Below are 22,064 nucleotides of genomic sequence, written 5' to 3' on the forward strand. Positions count from 1 at the left end.
GGACGACACATTCTGTGAGGTGGTTTATAACTGCACCTCTGACTCGATCTCTATCTGCTCAGCTGCTCCTAGACCATGTCCGTGCTCCGGGTGTCTTCGTACCGCAAGATCTTTGACGAGCACAACTGGCGTGGAAATGGATCGTTTAGGACGTCGGCTGCTCTGCCGTCCATCAGATCCAGGTACAACATGGCTTTGAAAATATTTGCTTCAATATTCTTATTGTGGTGAAATATTGCTTCACAACAAGCTTCATTATCTGACAGTTGGAGAGAGCTTGGTTTTATCAGAAGGATAAGATGAGTTTTAAGATGAATCTTAAACATACAGTGTCTGTCCTCCAGACTGAAGCCACTAGTTGGTTCCACAGCAGAGGTGCTCGAGTCTGAAGGCCCTGGCTCCAAATCTACATTTAGAGATTTGTTTACTGTTGAGAATGAACTGAAGGTTCTGAGAGACTTGAACATCCTGACACAAGAGAGTCACATTAGGCCAGAGGTTTGTCACCGCGCTTCATCAATCCAGAGAGTCTCCACCTCCAAGGGACTCGTTGTATAAACAAAGCGTGATTACAGCTGCTGGAGGAGTGAAGCCCTTATTACGCCATAATGGACTCTCGTAACCTCTCGTTCGTCCAGATTTCAGGGCAACTTTATAAAGTATGTGAAATAAATGTGATAAAGTGTAAAACATGGTCATGATGAGAAGTTACTGCGTCTTGAAGAACATTCACTACCAGAGTTGATACTAGTTGATGTTTAATGACACCAGAGTTGATACTAGTTGATGTTTAATGACACCAGAGTTGATAGTAGTTGATGTTTAATGACACCAGAGTTGATAGTAGTTGATGTTTAATGACACCAGAGTTGATAGTAGTTGATGTTTAATGACACCAGAGTTGATACTAGTTGATGTTTAATGACACCAGAGTTGATACTAGTTGATGTTTAATGACACCAGAGTTGATAGTAGTTGATGTTTAATGACACTAGAGTTGATACTAGTTGATGTTTAATGACACCAGAGTTGATACTAGTTGATGTTTAATGACACCAGAGTTAATACTAGTTGATGTTTAATGACACCAGAGTTGATACTAGTTGATGTTTAATGACACCAGAGTGGATACTAGTTGATGTTTAATGACACCAGAGTCGATACTAGTTGATGTTTAATGACACCAGAGTCGATACTAGTTCATGTTTAATGACACCAGAGTTGATACTAGTTGATGTTTAATGACACCAGAGTTGATACTAGTTGATGTTTAATGACACCAGAGTTGATACTAGTTGATGTTTAATGACACCAGAGTTGATACTAGTTGATGTTTAATGACACCAGAGTTGATACTAGTTGATGTTTAATGACACCAGAGTTGATACTAGTTGATGTTTAATGACACCAGAGTGGATACTAGTTGATGTTTAATGACACCAGAGTTGATAGTAGTTGATGTTTAATGACACCAGAGTTAATACTAGTTGATGTTTAATGACACCAGAGTTGATACTAGTTGATGTTTAATGACACCAGAGTCGATACTAGTTGATGTTTAATGACACCAGAGTCGATACTAGTTCATGTTTAATGACACCAGAGTTGATACTAGTTGATGTTTAATGACACCAGAGTTGATACTAGTTGATGTTTAATGACACCAGAGTTGATACTAGTTGATGTTTAATGACACCAGAGTTGATACTAGTTGATGTTTAATGACACCAGAGTTGATACTAGTTGATGTTTAATGACACCAGAGTGGATACTAGTTGATGTTTAATGACACCAGAGTTGATACTAGTTGATGTGTAATGACACCAGAGTTGATACTAGTTGATGTTTAATGACACCAGAGTCGATACTAGTTGATGTTTAATGACACCAGAGTTGATACTAGTTGATGTTTAATGACACCAGAGTCGATACTAGTTGATGTTTAATGACACCAGAGTTGATACTAGTTGATGTTTAATGACACCAGAGTCGATACTAGTTGATGTTTAATGACACCAGAGTTAATACTAGTTGATGTTTAATGACACCAGAGTCGATACTAGTTGATATTTAATGACACCAGAGTTAATACTAGTTGATGTTTAATGACACCAGAGTCGATACTAGTTGATGTTTAATGACACCAGAGTTGATACTAGTTGATGTTTAATGACACCAGAGTTGATACTAGTTGATGTTTAATGACACCAGAGTTGATACTAGTTGATGTTTAATGACACCAGAGTCGATACTAGTTGATGTTTAATGACACCAGAGTTAATACTAGTTGATGTTTAATGACACCAGAGTCGATACTAGTTGATGTTTAATGACACCAGAGTTAATACTAGTTGATGTTTAATGACACCAGAGTCGATACTAGTTGATGTTTAATGACACCAGAGTCTATACTAGTTGATGTTTAATGACACCAGAGTTGATACTAGTTGATGTTTAATGACACCAGAGTTAATACTAGTTGATGTTTAATGACACCAGAGTCCATACTAGTTGATGTTTAATGACACCAGAGTTGATATTAGTTGATGTTTAATGACACCAGAGTTGATACTAGTTGATGTTTAATGACACCAGAGTTGATACTAGTTGATGTTTAATGACACCAGAGTTGATACTAGTTGATGTTTAATGACACCAGAGTTGATACTAGTTGATGTTTAATGACACCAGAGTCTATACTAGTTGATGTTTAATGACACCAGAGTTGATACTAGTTGATGTTTAATGACACCAGAGTTAATACTAGTTGATGTTTAATGACACCAGAGTCCATACTAGTTGATGTTTAATGACACCAGAGTTGATACTAGTTGATGTTTAATGACACCAGAGTGGATACTAGTTGATGTTTAATGACACCAGAGTGGATACTAGTTGATGTTTAATGACACCAGAGTCCATACTAGTTGATGTTTAATGACACCAGAGTTGATACTAGTTGATGTTTAATGACACCAGAGTTAATACTAGTTGATGTTTAATGACACCAGAGTCGATACTAGTTGATGTTTAATGACACCAGAGTTGATACTAGTTGATGTTTAATGACACCAGAGTTGATACTAGTTGATGTTTAATGACACCAGAGTCGATACTAGTTGATGTTTAATGACACCAGAGTTAATACTAGTTGATGTTTAATGACACCAGAGTTAATACTAGTTGATGTTTAATGACACCAGAGTCGATACTAGTTGATGTTTAATGACACCAGAGTTGATACTAGTTGATGTTTAATGACACCAGAGTTGATACTAGTTGATGTTTAATGACACCAGAGTTGATACTAGTTGATGTTTAATGACACCAGAGTTGATACTAGTTGATGTTTAATGACACCAGAGTTGATACTAGTTGATGTTTAATGACACCAGAGTCGATACTAGTTGATGTTTAATGACACCAGAGTCTATACTAGTTGATGTTTAATGACACCAGAGTTGATACTAGTTGATGTTTAATGACACCAGAGTTAATACTAGTTGATGTTTAATGACACCAGAGTCCATACTAGTTGATGTTTAATGACACCAGAGTGGATACTGGGTAAAGTTCGGCAGATATTAATTATATTATTAAAACAATCTTATTTCTACAGAGATTATTTGTTTAGAAAAAGGAAACAACAGTCTTCTCTCTACAGAGTTGTTGACTGCGACTCTGACTGCTACTGCGACAAATTGGATTTCAAAGCTGCAAAGGTTCTCAACAAGGAGGGTCTGAGTAAGATGTTCCAGGAGCGCAGCGTCATCGCGAACCTGAACGACCGCCTGGTGCAACTTATTGAGCTGGTCTGAAGTTTTCTTGTCTTCATGTCCATAAGAAGTCGTCTCTGAAGTTGCTCTTCCTTCCCTGGAGGCTCGTTGTGTCGAGGAGGAGAACGAACATCTTCAATTGAAGATCCAGGGTCATGAAGACGATCTGGACTCTGGTGTTGTGGTTCAGGCGGGTCACTGTCTGGATGACGTGGTGGAGCAGCTCGGACGAGACCGGGTCAGTTGTTGCAGGAGTGTCAGTTGTTGCAGGAGTGTCAGTTGTTGCAGGAGTGTCAGTGTTGCATGAGTGTCAGTTGTTGCAGGAGTGTCAGTGTTGCATGAGTGTCAGTTGTTGCATGAGTGTCAGTGTTGCATGAGTGTCAGTGTTGCATGAGTGTCAGTTGTTGCAGGAGTGTCAGTGTTGCATGAGTGTCAGTTGTTGCAGGAGTGTCAGTGTTGCATGAGTGTCAGTTGTTGCAGGAGTGTCAGTGTTGCATGAGTGTCAGTTGTTGCAGGAGCGTCAGTGTTGCAGGAGTGTCAGTTGTTGCAGGAGTGTCAGTTGTTGCACGAGTGTCAGTTGTTGCACGAGTGTCAGTGTTGCATGAGTGTCAGTTGTTGCAGGAGTGTCAGTGTTGCATGAGTGTCAGTTGTTGCATGAGTGTCAGTTGTTGCATGAGTGTCAGTTGTTGCATGAGTGTCAGTTGTTGCAGGAGTGTCAGTGTTGCATGAGTGTCAGTGTTGCAGGAGTGTCAGTTGTTGCAGGAGTGTCAGTGTTGCATGAGTGTCAGTGTTGCATGAGTGTCAGTGTTGCATGAGTGTCAGTGTTGCATGAGTGTCAGTGTTGCATGAGTGTCAGTGTTGCAGGAGTGTCAGTTGTTGCAGGAGTGTCAGTTGTTGCACGAGTGTCAGTTGTTGCACGAGTGTCAGTGTTGCATGAGTGTCAGTTGTTGCAGGAGTGTCAGTTGTTGCATGAGTGTCAGTGTTGCAGGAGTGTCAGTTGTTGCAGGAGTGTCAGTTGCGGCATGAGTGTCAGTGTTGCAGGAGTGTCAGTTGTTGCATGAGTGTCAGTGTTGCATGAGTGTCAGTGTTGCATGAGTGTCAGTGTTGCAGGAGTGTCAGTGTTGCATGAGTGTCAGTGTTGCAGGAGTGTCAGTGTTGCAGGAGTGTCAGTTGTTGCATGAGTGTCAGTGTTGCATGAGTGTCAGTGTTGCATGAGTGTCAGTTGTTGCAGGAGTGTCAGTGTTGCAGGAGTGTCAGTTGTTGCAGGAGTGTCAGTGTTGCATGAGTGTCAGTGTTGCATGAGTGTCAGTTGTTGCAGGAGTGTCAGTGTTGCAGGAGTGTCAGTTGTTGCATGAGTGTCAGTGTTGCAGGAGTGTCAGTTGTTGCATGAGTGTCAGTGTTGCAGGAGTGTCAGTTGTTGCATGAGTGTCAGTGTTGCAGGAGTGTCAGTTGTTGCATGAGTGTCAGTTTTGCAGGAGTGTCAGTGTTGCAGGAGTGTTAGTTGTTGCATGAGTGTCAGTGTTGCATGAGTGTCAGTGTTGCATGAGTGTCAGTGTTGCATGAGTGTCAGTTGTTGCAGGAGTGTCAGTGTTGCAGGAGTGTCAGTTGTTGCAGGAGTGTCAGTGTTGCATGAGTGTCAGTGTTGCATGAGTGTCAGTTGTTGCAGGAGTGTCAGTGTTGCAGGAGTGTCAGTTGTTGCAGGAGTGTCAGTTGCGGCATGAGTGTCAGTGTTGCAGGAGTGTCAGTTGTTGCATGAGTGTCAGTGTTGCAGGAGTGTCAGTTGCGGCATGAGTGTCAGTGTTGCAGGAGTGTCAGTGTTGCAGGAGTGTCAGTTGTTGCATGAGTGTCAGTGTTGCAGGAGTGTCAGTTGTTGCATGAGTGTCAGTGTTGCAGGAGTGTCAGTTGTTGCATGAGTGTCAGTGTTGCAGGAGTGTCAGTTGTTGCATGAGTGTCAGTTGTTGCAGGAGTGTCAGTGTTGCAGGAGTGTCAGTTGTTGCATGAGTGTCAGTGTTGCAGGAGTGTCAGTTGTTGCAGGAGTGTCAGTTGTTGCATGAGTGTCAGTGTTGCAGGAGTGTCAGTGTTGCATGAGTGTCAGTGTTGCATGAGTGTCAGTGTTGCAGGAGTGTCAGTTGTTGCAGGAGTGTCAGTTGTTGCATGAGTGTCAGTGTTGCAGGAGTGTCAGTGTTGCAGGAGTGTCAGTTGTTGCATGAGTGTCAGTTGTTGCAGGAGTGTCAGTGTTGCAGGAGTGTCAGTTGTTGCATGAGTGTCAGTGTTGCAGGAGTGTCAGTTGTTGCAGGAGTGTCAGTTGTTGCATGAGTGTCAGTGTTGCAGGAGTGTCAGTGTTGCATGAGTGTCAGTGTTGCATGAGTGTCAGTGTTGCAGGAGTGTCAGTTGTTGCAGGAGTGTCAGTTGTTGCATGAGTGTCAGTGTTGCAGGAGTGTCAGTGTTGCAGGAGTGTCAGTGTTGCAGGAGTGTCAGTGTTGCAGGAGTGTCAGTGTTGCAGGAGTGTCAGTGTTGCAGGAGTGTCAGTGTTGCAGGTCGTGACCTTCTCTGTGTCTCAGGATCAGATGCTCTGTGAGGCGGAGACACTGCGGCGGCAGGTGTTTGATCTAAAGATGGAGCAAGAGAAGGTCGTCCAGAAACGATTGCTTGTCCAGCAGCAGCAGCAGGACGTCGCTCAGGTATGTGGCCCCTGGACTGTATTCATGTGGCCCCTGGACTGTATTCATGTGGCCCCTGGACTGTATTCATGTGGCCCCTGGACTGTATTCATGTGGCCCCTGGACTGTATTCATGTGGCCCCTGGACTGTATTCATGTGGCCCCTGGACTTTATTCATGTGGCCCCTAGACTGTATTCATGTGGCCCCTAGACTGTATTCATGTGGCCCCTGGACTTTATTCATGTGGCCCCTAGACTGTATTCATGTGGCCCCTAGACTGTATTCATGTGGCCCCTGGACTGTATTCATGTGGCCCCTGGACTGTATTCATGTGGCCCCTGGACTGTATTCATGTGGCCCCTAGACTGTATTCATGTGGCCCCTAGACTTTATTCATGTGGCCCCTAGACTGTATTCATGTGGCCCCTAGACTGTATTCATGTGGCCCCTGGACTGTATTCATGTGGCCCCTGGACTGTATTCATGTGGCCCCTAGACTGTATTCATGTGGCCCCTGGACTGTATTCATGTGGCCCCTGGACTGTATTCATGTGGCCCCTGGACTGTATTCATGTGGCCCCTGGACTGTATTCATGTGGCCCCTGGACTGTATTCATGTGGCCCTGTGGTAAGAACTACAGAAATGTTTCTGGCAGTATTTTCTTTTTTACATTATTACATTATTGAAAATCTGATTTTCAATTTTTCTTACTTTAATTTTGTGATTTACATTTTTTAATTTCTGGTCGCTGAAAATAAATTGATTCAAATGAATCTATATTTTTTCATCTTCAAAAGAAAAAAATGCTTTTATATAATTTCCTTCACTTTTAAATTTTACGTTATATATTATTATTATTATATATATATTATTGCTTTTTTATTGGCAAAGATAAAACTAAATTCAATCAACAATATGTTGTTTCCTTTGGTCACGTGACTCATAGTGAGAACAACAAGTAAATATGTTGACCCGGCCTGAGCGAAAGTAGCATGTAATGGTGTTGCTGTACACTAGGGGGCAGTTTTGTCTCACCTCCAGTCTCATGAGCGTTGATCAGAAGCTGAAGCACCAGATGTTGGCAGATAGACTTCCTCACATACAGATGTAAACCAGGCGCTGATGTTGTGCCGTCATGTGGGTCTGGAAGGGAATTGGAAGCAGCTGCAGTCGGACAATTTGTGGCGAAGGTGGGAGTAGAAGACATTCTTGTAGAAGCTGCTGCTCCACGTTAATGGGACATGGAAGGAGGTGGAGATACAGTCACTGCTTTTGTGGCTTCACTGGAACATTAGTAGATGTTAACATGGAGCTCAGTGAGAGAATGAAACATTAGTAGATGTTAACATGGAGCTCAGAGAATGAACACAACAATAGATCTACACACTATAGTGAGACACACAAGTGCTTCATGACATCACCGGGCGGACAACTTGAAGTCCTTCAATGAACTTTGTAAACTCTGAACATGAATCTAACGACTCACACGTCAGTAGCATGAATGTTTGAATGTGACAAACATGGAAGAAGCTTCTCTGCAGCACGAGTCCATCATGGAATCTAGAACCATCTAAATCTACCCAAGCAGAAGAGGAACGTCCTCCTGCCAGAGAGGAACTGTAGACGCTGACGTCTCTTACGACGTATGTTCACTTCTGAGTGACGTGTCCATCAAGTCTCTCCCTGCAGGAAGTGGATGCGACGACCGTTGAGTGTTTGGCGCTCAGGAATCAAACTCGCATCTACGAGCAGCTGCTGCTCAAAATGGAGGCTGAACATCAGGCGGTGAGTTCAGGACCTTTTTTTACACGTTTAATGAAGGAGAACTTTGATAACAATCGTACTTTTACTGAGGATCAGACGTGTGATAACAAACTAAAGCAGTGATTCTATTATTAAATTAAATTCAATTAAATTCAATTTTATTTCAAGTGTCTTATCATAACAAAGTTATCTCAAGACACTATACAGTTGAAATAAGACTACAGTTGATTAAGGAAAAATAGATCCAGCAATTCAACAAAGAGCAAGAAACAAAACACTGTACAGTGAGCAATGGCGAGGAAAAACTTCCTTTTAGAAGCAGAAACCTTGAGCGGAACCAGACTCATTGTTGACGGCCTGACGCTTTGACCGGCTGGGAGGAAGGATGGGGGGGTAGACAGATGGATAAGGAGAGGAGTGAGGGAGGATATAGTGAGAGAAAAGAGGAGAGTCTAGGAGGGTCCATGGGGGTGCTGGAGAGAACTCGGGATCTGATTACGTGGTGAAGATCCTGGATCAGCAGCAGCTCTGGAGGTGGATCCCTGGATCAGCAACAGCTCTGGAGGTGGATCCCTGGATCAGCAGCAGCTCTGGAGGTGGATCCCTGGGGCTCCGGGAGAGAAATAAAAAGGTGTGGGTTTGGGAAAAATGTAGACAATACACAGGTATACAGACTCCGGTGACGGGTGAAGATATATAGAGGGGAGAGGGGGGGGGGGGGTTGAAATAGCCAGGCCAGAGGGCACATACCTAGCACAGCAGATCCAGGCCGGGCGACGGAGGACCCCCAGACCGTCAGGCCGCCACCAAGTCCATAGCAGGGGACCGAGTCAAGGAGATGGGGACCCACCACAGCAGCGGCGGCGGAACCCCCCCCAATACCCTGCGGACACGGCCAGTAGCCGGGTTGAGTGCCACCGCATGAGCCCGGGGGAGCAATGGCCAGGCACCGGTCCAGGTCCCCCGGGTCACAGGGGGGCCACGGTTGTGCGGGCAGGGCGGGCGCAATGGGGCCGCAGCCATCCGGGAACGGCCCCCAGTCTTTGAACTGTAGACCGTCCCCAACAGCCGCAGCCCACCTCCCCATGAGGGAAGTTTGGGGGGCCAGCAGTATTCGATGGGCAGTCCACGGTCTCTAAGGTGCCGAGGCCCCGCCCATCACACGTACTGACCCCCAGCCACCGCCCCCACCCACCATGCATCACACAGGGGGACAGCAGCACTTGCATGGGCGGTACATGGTCACTACGGTAACATGGGTCCGCCCAATGCCTCCGCCGTCCCCCCAATGCGGCCCCCCCCCACCCGGGAAGCCCCCGAAAAACCGACCAGCCCGGCCACGAACCCCCAGGACCAAGGACGACAAACCCCCCGACCACGGCACATGCCACACAGGGCGGGTAGAGGACCACAGCCACCGCTGCAGCAGACACCCACCCCAAGACAGGCCCCCCACCACAGACCAGGTGAAGCCATCGGGGCCATCGGGGCCGGAAGGTCATCCAGAACACCCGGCCAGCCCCAGCCCCACCCCTGACGGTTCACCCGCCGACCCCGTCGGCGGGACCAGCAACCCCCCAGCCCCAGCACCGCCCCCAGCGCAACCCCCCATCCACCACCCCAGCCACCCCCGCCAGCACCCGCCCCCACGCACCATCAAAAAACCCCCGGAAGCGGGCCACCCCCTCGTCGCCTCTGATGGACACTGGACGTGGCTTTGTCCTGGACCTCCCGAAGTCCAAGACCAGCTCCTTGGTCTTTGAGGTGTTCAGCTGCAAGTGGTTCCTCTCACTCCAGTCCACAAAGTCACGTATCAGACTCCTATACTTGTCTTCGCTGTTGTCCCTGATGCATCCAACAATGTCAGTGTCGTCAGCATACTTCTGGACGAGACTCAGCGCTGAGTTGTAGCAGAAGTCTGAAGTGTAGATGGTGAAGAGGAGAGGAGCCAGTACTGTCCCCTGAGGTGCTCCTGTACTGCACACCACAGTGATGTCCTTCAGCCTGACATACTGTCGATCAGTAAAATAATCCGTAATCCAGCAGACCAGACCAGGGTCCACATGCATCTGTGTCAATTTGTCCTCCAGCAGAGTGGACTGGATGGTGTTGAAGGCTCTAGAAAAGTCAGGGAACAGGTGTCACTGACTGATTGGGTGACAGGCGGCCATTTTGTTGTTGCTGATGAATTCTGGGAATTGTAGTTTTAGACCTGTTCGAGGTTGGACTTCACAATGTTGCGTCTGCTTCGATGAGAGTAAACAATCGATCGATACTTTATTGATCCCGGAGGAGAAATTATTTTATTGTATTTAAATGGACGAGAACTTAAGAAGATCTTCTTGACCTTGCAGGAGGTGCAGGATCTCCTCACTGATGGTGCAACAGCAGCGATGAGGGTCAAGAAGTTCAAACGCCCGGATCTCTCTGCAGCCCTGGACTTGAAGGCACGTTACTGCCACCTACTGGACGACATTAGGGTATGACACTATTAGGGTATGACACTCTGAAGCCAAAATACTTTTCTTCCCAGTGTTTTAGTCTAATGTACCAATAGTTTTATCAATGGACCACGACCTCCACTTGACCTTCATCTCCGCCTCCCTGTTCGCTCCAGATGTTCCTTCACATGTTTGACGTCCATCAAAACACCAGCAGACAGATCCATGACATATTTGGACTCTTCTATCTCTGAGAGTCTCTTTCACTGAGTGTGACCTCTGACCTCCTCTGGTGCAGGAATATCTGTCCAGGTCAAAGGTCAGCGCTGTAGTCAGACTGCTGGACTCCTCAGCACACGTTTAGGAGAAGGTGTCTGTGTCTGCAGATCCTTTATATAAACACCAGGAACATGTCCCTGAAGGACCAGACTTGAGATCATCTGATGTTTGTCTTTTCTTGTCGTGTCGGTTCATCATGAAGACTTTCAAGTTTTTATAACTTTGAAACGTTCTTCACTTCAACACTATTTTCATTTAAAGTTGACAAAAATTCTTGAAAATGATTGTGTTAAATACAAAATAATGTTTCAAACTTCATGGAATTAAGAATAGAATAGAAAGGCTTTATTCAGGCTTTATTAATGAACAATAACATTGTGTGTTAATGTGTGTGTTAATGTGTGTACATGGACTAATGTTCGACACGTTTGTCTGCAGCACACGTCTGGCTCGACCTGTTCTCCAGCTGCTGATGAACACGCTTCAGCGACGGACGACGACGTGAAGCTGATCGTACGTCACTTCTTTCACTTCTTTCACTTCTTTCACTTCTTTCACTTCTTTCAAGAACATCTTCTATCCTTCGCTGACGCGAGAGAAACACGATCAAAACATCTCAAGCTGACACTATAGACGACAACTGAGATCAAAACATTGAAAACATTCAAACATCTGACGATCGATCCAGACTCAAGATCCACATCTTTTTATTTGTTAATATTTGTAAAACAATGTTTTGTAGCTCAACATAAAAACGAGAAGGTTCAACACTAACTAGAGATGAATGTGAAAAAAAAAAATTTCTATAAAGAGATAATGCAGACACAGTTGAACTAGACAAATAGTAATTGATGATTATTTATTGAAGATGAAGCAAATATAACTTAAATAACAGATTTCATCTGATGATATTTTCTTTCTAGAATTGGCTGCTTTGGTTTTTTACCTTTAAAGTGATTCAACGTTTGTCTCACTTTCAAATGTGAGAAGTTTTCAAACTTCGATCTCATCAGATCCTTCATTCTTCGTCCACGTCTTCAAAGAGCTTCAAACATCCTGCTTCAGATCCTAAATCACTTAACGCTGCAAATGAAAGTTTCCCACAGTTGCAGGCGGGAGGCCAGGCTTGAGTGACAGGAGGGCAAGTGGGCGGGACTTCCTGCAGACACTTGACCAGACGTGAAGGTTGAGAGCAGATGTATCAGCAGGAGATCAGCAGAGACTTTGTCAGCTGTGCAGCAGAGATAGACGTGGAGGACGAGTGAGCTCACCTCTGAGCTAATGGTCACGTACTAAAATAAATGTGAAGCTCAATAAAAAGAGCAACAACAACATTGAATCAACACATATTTTTCTCTCTTGAAGTCAGTGAAGGAGTTTCTGAAGAGTTGAGGACGACGTGAACTCATGGATCAAGTTGTTCTAATAATCAACATGACAAACACAATTAATAAGAAACTAAAATAATGTCACGAGTCACAGCTGGAACCATCATGCGGCTCGACATCACTGAAGCACTTTCACGAGCAGCACTAATGTAAATAAACCACACACACGCACACACACACGCACACACACACCACACACACACACACACACACACACACACACACTCACTCTTTGACTGATGGACAGCTCAGCCTGATCTGCTGCAGGTCTGGTTTCTCCCTGAGACACAACATGAGCAAACAAACAGATTGTAGTGAGATCAGTGCTGATCCAGGGATGTATATAATGTAGCAGACACACACTCACACACACACACACACTCACACACACACACACACTCACACACACACTCACACACACACACACACACACACACACACACACACACACACACACACACACACACACACACACACACACACACACACACACACACACACACACACACACATGTCGCCACTTAACATGCCAGAGAGAGTAAATGACGGCTCCAGGTTGAAGTAAAGTCACATGATCAACATCTGGCCTGGATCTGACCCATGACACCTTTGTTTTCAGAAACAAAACAATCATTTGATTTTTTTCTTGGATCGATTATTAATGTCTGGAAGGTTTTGAAGTGAATGTGTGTTTGAAGTGACCTTCGTTCGCGTTAACTCCAGTAAACTAGTGAAAGTATTTCAGTGTTGAAGTGACGCATGTTTGTTTTCTTTGCTGTTACTTTATTGCATGTATGTTATTAAGAACATGTGAAGTGTTTATAAAACACGTAACAATCATGTTTTTCATGAACACACACAGAACCACATAAGGTAAGGTAAGGTAAGGTAAAACTTTATTGATCCCTCAGGAGGTCTCCTTCGGGAAATTGTTTTTTTCCAATAGCCAGCAATTTTTCATAAACAATAAAAAATAATAAAATAAAATAAATAAAATAAAATAAGAAGAACATAAAGAGAAAGAACAAAATTACACAATCTAAGTCGAACGATAAAGACAAAGAACATAGGTCAAAGAAAAACAACAAAGACAAAGATACAAAGACTAACATAGAACATCCAGATACTCTCACTCCTGCCCCCGAACTCAGAATTGTACAATTTAATAACACAAGGAATGAATGAGTCCTTGAGTCTATTTGTTTTGCATCATGGGAGGAGCATTCATGCTTCATCTGCTTCTCTGCTCACTGATGACAGTGTTCAGAGGATGATGTCATCATCATGATGGACAGTAGTTCCAACCTGTTGACCTGTTGACCTGTTGACCTGTTGACCTGTTGACCTCTTGACCTGTCCAACCTGTTGACCTCCTCTTGGACACATTTCCACCCCAACACACCACAGCATAGAACATGACACTGGCCACCACAGACTGGTAGAACATGCAGAGGAGCTTCTTGTAGATGTTCAATGATCGAAGCCTCCTCAGAAAGTACTTCTACTCTGAACTTTCTTATATACATGGTCTGTGTTGCAGGACCAGTTTACTGTCCATCCACACACTGAGGTACTTATAGTTGTCCACTATCTCCACCTTGTCGCCTCTGATGGACACTGGACGTGGCTTTGTCTTGGACCTCCTGAAGTCCAAGACCAGCTCCTTGGTCTTTGAGGGGTTCAAGTGGTTCCTCTCACTCCAGTCCACAAAGTCACGTATCAGACTCCTGTACTCGTCTTCGCTGTTGTCCCTGATGCATCCAACAATGTCAGTGTCGTCAGCATACTTCTGGACGAGACTCAGCTCTGAGTTGAAAGGTCTGAAGTGTAGATGGTGAAGAGGAGAGGAGCCAGTACTGTCCCCTGAGGTGCTCCTGTACTGCACACCACAGTGTCAGACTTGATGTCCTTCAGCCTGACATACTGTGGTCTATCAGTAAAATAATCCGTAATCCAGGAGACTAGACCAGGGTCCACATGCATCTGTGTCAGTTTGTCCTGCAGCAGAGTAGGTTGGATAGTGTTGAAGGCACTAGAAAAGTCCAGGAACAGGATTCTCACTGAACCGCTTCCTTTATCCAAGTGGGAGTAGGTCCGATGCAGGAGGTGAAGGATGGCATCTTCCAACTGCTGGCTGGTAGGCAAACTGCAGAGGGTCTTGCGCGTGCTGGACTTGTGGCCTGAGATGTTTGAGGACCAGCCGCTCCAGTGTCTTCATCAGCTGCTAAGTCAGTGCCACCGTCTGTAATCGTTTAGCTCGGTCGGATCTTTTTAGGGACTGGAACGATACAGGAAGTCTTCACAGAGTTGGTACTTTCCCCAGCCGTAGACTGAGGTTGAAGACATGCATGAGTGGCTCAGCTTGTTCAGCAGGTCTTTAGCAGTCGAGCAGACACCTTATCAGGACCAGCAGCCTTCCCTGGACGAATCCTCCGAAGTACATCCTGTACCTGGAGTGACGTGAAGCTGGGAAGTGGTTGTGTGGAGCTGAGGGGGGCACAAGAAGGTGGGGCAGGTCCTGAGGCGGGCAGCAGTGAGGGTGAGGTGACCTGCTCAAACCTGTTGAAAAGTTGTTCAGTCCATTTGCCTCCTCCAGCGTGTCCACTGCAGTCAGAGAGGCCTTGGTCTTGTGTCCAGTGATGGTTTTAACACCATCCCAGACTCTCTTATTTCTTCTCGGCTCAGCTTCTCCTCCAACCTCCTCCTGTAGGTGTCCTTTGCCTCCCTCAAGCATCGCTTCACCTCCTGCTGAGCTGATCTCATGGCGTCCCTGTCTCTGCTCCTGAATGCCACTTTCTTCCTGTTAAGGACATCCTTGACCTCCTTTGTTACCCACGGTTTATTATTAGGGTAACAGCGGACAGTCTTAGTAGGGGCGACAACGTCCAAGCAGAAATTTAACATGTTTACATCTCAACACTGTTCGTACATAAACACAACATTAAACGTGAACTCTTTAAAGAAGACGATACAGATGCTCCACACCTGAAGGTTTGACATCTTCTCACCGTCATGTCCTGATGACTTGTGTTTCTACATGTCAGACACCAGAGGAGCAGGAGCTGCATGAGCTTCAGGAGCTTCAGGAGCTACAGGAGCTGCATAGGAGCGAGTCAGATCTGCAGGATGAGCTGGAGATGAAGAGGTCCACGTACCCGGAGGAGATCGCACAGTTGGAGGTACAGTGGAAACAGATGATTGCATCACGGAGTGTAACGGTCCAGACCTGCTCAGTGGATTCATCTGAGCACCTTCAACATTCAGAGTCGAGCATCTGAGATGAGACGTCGTCAGAGTGAGCTGAGCCAGAAGATGAAGCATCAGTGTGAGGAGTACCAGGAGCTGCTGGAGGAGAAGATGTACAGAGACATGGAGATCACTGCCTACAGGTGAGCTCACACCTGACATCACAGGTCATCAACAGCAGGGGGCAGTAGAGTCATCAACAGCAGGGGGCAGTAGAGTTATTAACAGCAGGGGGCAGTAGAGTCATAAACGGCAGGGGGCAGTAGAGTTATTAACAGCAGGGGGCAGTAGAGTTATTAACAGCAGGGGGCAGTAGAGTCATTAACAGCAGGGGGCAGTAGAGTCATTAACAGCAGGGGGCAGTAGAGTCATTAACAGCAGGGGGCAGTAGAGTCATCAACAGCAGGGGGCAGTAGAGTCATCAACAGCAGGGGGCAATAGAGTTATTAACGGCAGGGGGCAGTAGAGTCATTAACGGCAGGGAGCAGTAGAGTCATCAACAGCAGGGGGCAGTAGAGTTAACAGCAGGGGGCAGTAGAGTTATTAACAGCAGGGGGCAGTAGAGTTATTAACGGCAGGGGGCAGTAGAGTCATTAACGGCAGGGGGCAGTAGAGTCATCAACGGCAGAGGGCAGTAGAGTTATTAACAGCAGGGGGCAGTAGAGTCATTAACAGCAGGGGGCAGTAGAGTCATCAACAGCAGGGGGCAGTAGAGTCATCAACAGCAGGGGGCAGTAGAGTCATCAACAGCAGGGGGCAGTAGAGTCATTAACAGCAGGGGGCAGTAGGGTCATTAACAGCAGGGGGCAGTAGAGTCATTAACAGCAGGGGGCAGTAGAGTCATTAACAGCAGGGGGCAGTAGAGGTATTAACAACAGGGGGCAGTAGAGTTATTAACAGCAGGGGGCAGTAGAGTCATTAACAGCAGGGGGCAGTAGAGTCATTAACAGCAGGGGGCAGTAGAGTCATTAACAGCAGGGGGCAGTAGAGTCATCAACAGCAGGGGGCAGTAGAGTCATTAACAGCAGGGGGCAGTAGAGTCATTAACAGCAGGGGGCAGTAGAGTCATCAACAGCAGGGGGCAGTAGAGTCATTAACAGCAGGGGGCAGTAGAGTCATTAACAGCAGAGGGCAGTAGAGTCATTAACAGCAGGGGGCAGTAGAGTTATTAACAGCAGGGGGCAGTAGAGTCATTAACAGCAGAGGGCAGTAGAGTCATTAACAGCAGGGGGCAGTAGAGTCATTAACAGCAGAGGGCAGTAGAGTCATTAACAGCAGGGGGCAGTAGAGTCATTAACAGCAGAGGGCAGTAGAGTCATTAACAGCAGGGGGCAGTAGAGTCATTAACAGCAGAGGGCACTAGAGTCATCAACAGCAGGGGGCACTAGAGTCATCAACAGCAGGGGGCACTAGAGTCATCAACAGCAGGGGGCAGTAGAGTCATCAACAGCAGGGGGCAGTAGAGTCATCAACAGCAGGGGGCAGTAGAGTCCAACACTTCAACAAATATAAAACTTTGATCATATTTGACATCAGATGGTTTCATGTTCAAACCTTCGACTGTAATCGTTCCCGGAGAAGAAATGGTAAAATAAACAAATGTCTACAAATAAAATGTTCATATTAATAAATAACTGTTGTTTCAGTTGAATTAAAATAATTAACTAGTAACTAGGATTTAATTCATCATTTATTACTAATATGCCTTTATTTGATCCATTTTATCATTTTTATTGACCTGCATCATCAGAGTAAAGCAAATGAAACTTTTGTATTATTGTAATACTTTTTAAAATTGAAATGAAACAATGTATTTGATTAATTATGGATCATTAAAACATTTGATCTTGAATCTGTGTTTAAAACATGTGATCTTTTAATATTTTATATTTGATCTTTGTCAGAAACTCTGTTGATTGAAGAATGAACTAAGAATGTTTGTCACAGTTTGATTGACATTGTACTTTGTTCCGTGAACAAAACACTTAAATAACATCAAAGATTCTGTTGATTGTCAAGAATCAATAAATCCTCGATCAGAGTTTCATGAATCCAGAGACTTGATGATCATTTAAGTGACGACTGTCGTAACCAGTGCTGAGTTTAAACTAGTAACTTGGTTACATTAACACTTACATCTTTCAAAATAACTTTGTAAGAAGGTGATGAAAGTACATTTAATAGTTTAGATTCTGTGATTCATCAGTTCAGACAAAAGAAGAAATAGATGAAGGAAACAAACAAAAAAACAAGGATAAGATCATTAGTCAGGGACAGGGACGCCATGAGATCAGCTCAGCAGGAAGTCTGACACTGTGGTGTGCAGTACAGGAGCACCTCAGGGGACAGTACTGGCTCCTCTCCTCTTCACCATCTACACTTCAGACTTCTGCTACAACTCAGAGCTGAGTCTCGTCCAGAAGTATGCTGACGACACTGACATTGTTGGATGCATCAGGGACAACAGCGAAGACGAGTACAGGAGTCTGATACGTGACTTTGTGGACTGGAGTGAGAGGAACCACTTGCAGCTGAACACCTCAAAGACCGAGGAGCTGGTCTTGGACTTCGGGAGGTCCAGGACAAAGCCACGTCCAGTGTCCATCAGAGGCGATGAGGTGGAGATAGTGGACAACTATAAGTACCTCGGTGTGTGTCTGGACAGTAAACTGGTCCTGCAATACAGACCATGTATATAAGAAGGTTCAGAGTAGAAGTACTTTCTGAGTAGGCTTCGATCATTGAACATCTGCAAGAAGCTCCTCTGCATGTTCTATCAGTCTGTGGTGGCCAGTGTCATGTTCTATGCTGTGGTGTGTTGGGGTGGAAATGTGTCCAAGAGGAGGTCAACAGGTCAACAGGTCAACAGGTTGGACAGGTTGATCAGGAGGGCTGGCTCTGTGGTTGGAATGAAGCTGGACTCACTGGTGACGGTTGCTGAGAGGAGATCATTGAACAAACTACTGTCCATCATGGATGATGACAGTCATCCTCTGAACACTGTCATCAGTGAGCAGAGAAGCAGAATGAGTGCACGAATGCTCCTACCCAGGTGCAAAACAAATAGACTCAGGGACTCATTCATCCCTCGGGCTATTAAGTTGTACAATTCTGAGTTTGGGGGCAGGAGTGAGAGTATCTGGATGATCTGTTCCATGTTAGTCTTTGTATCCTTTGTCTTTGTTGTTTTTCTTTGATCTTGTTCTTTATCTTTATCTTTATACTTAGATTGTGTCATCTTGTTCTTCCTCTTATGTTCTTTTCTTATTTTATTTTTTATGTATGATTTTTTTTGTTGTTTATGAAAAATTGCTGGCTATTGGTAAAAAACAATTTCCCGAAGGAGACCTCCTGAGGGATCAATAAAGTTTTACCTTACCTTACCTTACCTTATTATAAAATCTTCTTAGCAGGCGACACTTTTATTTCTTCTAGAAACTCAACACAAAAGACACTTTTTCTTCATTTTCTTACACAAACCTATTGAATAAAAACAAAAACATTGAACAAAACTATGAAAACACAACAACCTTTAAAGTAAAATAACAATAAAAAGTGTAAATAAAAGTTCAGTGAACAGTGAAATGAACTAAAATCTTCATTTGTTTTATCCACTGACAGAAAGTGTTTGTTTGACTTTCATTGAAGTGAAACAGTATTTAAGTGTTTCCTGTTTTAAAAGATCCTACGCTCTTGAACGCACCATTAAAATCTGCAGAAACTACACGTTGTTGACAAATGTCTTGATGTCTTCGTTTCTATCGTTCTTCAGGAACCTGGTGCAGGAGGAGGATCAGCGGCTGCGAGACCTTTGAAGAAAGTGTTGTTGATCCAACATGAAATAAAAACACAAACACACTCGTTGTTCCAGTCTCAGGTTTGTAGTCTTTGGTCTGAAGGTCTTTGAGAAGTGACGACGCTCGTCCAGTCTCTGATGTTTCCTTGAGTTTATCTCTGGACGAAGAAATGTGACCAATGCTGCGTCATCTCCTCGTCCATCACTCAAACGCCACTGATGGCTGCTCTTAACCTCTGACCTCTGACGCCGCAGCCCTGAGGACCTGATGTTGAGGTTGATTCAAACTCTGAGGGTCTCGTTCATGAAGCTTCAGCAGAACCATCTCGTCTGTCAAACAGTTTAACTCTCAAACTATTTAGTTTCTCTCGAACCATCTTGACATTAAATGTGTTTCAAAAGGTTCTGTGACAACAGATCCAGTCATATGTGGATGTTTCTTCTGCCGGGGTCGTGACCTCCTGGACCTGAGTTGCTTTCTTTGAATGTCTTATGAGAAGGAGATCAAACCCAGAGTTAATGTTCTCTGATGTTCCTCACTGGAGATCTCCACATTCCCAGCAATTAATGAGCACGAAGGATAAAACTGGAGCTTATAGTGGATCACATGAGATGAACCTGTTCTGACGAGACTTCCTGATTCATTGAGGTCCAGAAGTACCATGTGACCTCAGCAGTTCAAGGTTCTGACCGACGTCCAGTGAGTGTGTGAAGACATTTGATCTACGAGCACTTGGAGAAGATTAGTGAAGAAACGAGTATTTGATCGTAAGTTGAACGTCTTTATGTTTAAGGTTCATTTTAACAGTGAGAGAAAAACATCATTTAAAAATTTACACAAATAATGACAAGAAGTGAAAGAATTATTTGATCTTTTATAGAATTCTGACACAGTAGTCTTGAAGAAAGTCCTGATCTCAACATGTCATCTGTACAAAGACGCCCGTCAATCAATCACACGCCGACCTCCAAGGATCCAGAGTGTAGACCACGGACAAGAAGCTGGTGAGAAGACTGTTGTTTACTGACGTGGAAGTCGATCTCTCTGGGTCTGGAGCTCAGCAGATGATCTGACCAATGATCACGAGGAGGGTGAGGAACGACCAGAAGCTCAACATCTCAAGGAAACCTGTTGGTAACACACGACACTGTGATGGATTCAAGCAGCTCGAGAAGATGTTCGGTCGGAAGTGTGAACACCTGAGTGAGTCAGAGGAAGATTGAAGGTCATGAGGTCAGATGTCGCCGTGTTTGGAGGAAGAGGAATTCCGACTGTGACCTCAGGACACGTGGAGCTGGATCAGGCTTCAGGTGTTTCTCTGCTGAGGAACTTCATCGAGGGAAAGATGGATGGACTTGTTGAAGTCTGGTTGACTTCCTTCTCTCAGGACACTTCAAGAACAAAGTGATGTAAAGACTTGGTTGAAGAAGATGTTGGAGAAAAGAATCATCAATGAGTGAAGAAACCTGGAATAGAACCAGACTCTATGAGTTACGCCTGCTATAGTGTTGAAACTATTTTTCCAGGATATGACATCACAGCGAGCCTGAGTGGCAGGTGTCGGAGATAACACGTGTTCATGTGATGAAGCCTGAGGTAACGTCAACGACATCATCTTGTTACATCTTCATCATCATCGAGTCGATCTTCGTCCTCAGGGTCAGCAGGATAAGTCAACGGTCGTAGGGTCAAAGGTCGTTTTCAAAGTTGCCACATGTGTGTGTCGGTAAGAAAGTGTTTCATCAATACAACCCTGGTTTTAAGAATTTGTGCAACGCCCTCTCTTAACATAAAGAGTTTTAAGATGAATCTTAAACAAAGAGAGTTTTAAGATGAATAAGTAAGTAAGTAATTTGTATTTGTATAGCGCTTTTCCAGACCAGGGTCACAAAGAACTTAAACAATCAAAACAATACTCAATAAAATAAATACTTTAAAGGTCAAGATAATACTGAGAAGAACACAGGAGTCTCAGAGAATCAAGAAAAAGCCTGAACAAATAAACATGTCTTAAGATGTTTCTTGAAGGAGTCAGTAGATCATCAAACACAGAGATGGTTCCAAAGGAAGTCTGGATCAGATCATGAAGGTCTGACCATGAATAGATCTGAAAGTAAGAACCAGAATTTTAAATGATCCTGAAAGAAACTGGAAGCCAGTGAAGAGTTTGAAGGAGAAATGTGAGTTCTTCTACTGGAGCGGCTCAGAATTCTGGCTGCAGAGTTCTGAATCAACTGCAGACGAGACGATCCTTCTTGTTTAGACATGAAAATAAACTGTTACAATAGTCCAGACGAGAAGAAACAAACTCATGGATTATAAGATCCAGATCGTGTTGTGACAACATTTTCCTAAGTTTAGGGATTTTTCTCAGTTGAAGGAAACAGTTTCTGGTCAGTTTTCTTCAGTGTCGAACAAGAGACATGTCTTTATCAAATACAACACCCAGGTTTCTCAGGCTCAGTTTGACAGACTGACTTAAGTCACTGAAGTACTGACTCAACCCTGGAATCTTATCACCAGGAGCAATCATCAGAGTTTGACTTTTGTCCACATATAGCTTCAAAGTGTTTTCACTCATTGTTTGATTTCTAGCAACAATTGTCTAAGTTCAGCCTCTGGGGCTCAGTTGGATCAACAGAGCAGTAGAGCTGGATGTCATCAGCAAAAATGTGTAAGAAACATCAGGAATAATTTGACCAGAGGAATC

General features: G+C 44.5%; 1 protein-coding gene across 1 annotated transcript; it reads left to right on the plus strand.

Annotated features, from left to right (window-relative positions):
* Positions 1–75: 75 nt before the first annotated feature.
* Positions 76–19,406, plus strand: vimr2 (vimentin-related 2). Its single transcript, XM_087799527.1, has 10 exons — positions 76–182; positions 3,665–3,812; positions 3,880–4,014; positions 6,338–6,457; positions 8,129–8,224; positions 10,558–10,683; positions 11,362–11,436; positions 15,356–15,490; positions 15,576–15,700; positions 19,330–19,406. Exons 1-10 carry the CDS (start codon positions 76–78, stop codon positions 19,370–19,372), a joined length of 1,110 nt encoding a protein of 369 aa, XP_087655653.1. The 3' UTR covers positions 19,373–19,406.
* The last annotated feature ends 2,658 nt before the right edge of the window (positions 19,407–22,064 follow it).

Source organism: Callionymus lyra, chromosome 9 (genome assembly GCF_982586985.1).
Source record: "Callionymus lyra chromosome 9, fCalLyr1.hap1.1, whole genome shotgun sequence".
NCBI classification, from domain to species: domain Eukaryota; kingdom Metazoa; phylum Chordata; class Actinopteri; order Syngnathiformes; family Callionymidae; genus Callionymus; species Callionymus lyra.

Excerpts from the sequence above, each read along its gene's own strand:
- vimr2 (XM_087799527.1), top strand. The coding sequence starts at position 76 with ATGTCCGTGCTCCGGGTGTCTTCGTACCGCAAGATCTTTGACGAGCAC. Across the intron at positions 15,491-15,575 it reads AGGAGATCGCACAGTTGGAG|AGTCGAGCATCTGAGATGAG; the intron begins GTACAGTGGAAA and ends TTCAACATTCAG. Across the intron at positions 15,701-19,329 it reads ATGGAGATCACTGCCTACAG|GAACCTGGTGCAGGAGGAGG; the intron begins GTGAGCTCACAC and ends ATCGTTCTTCAG.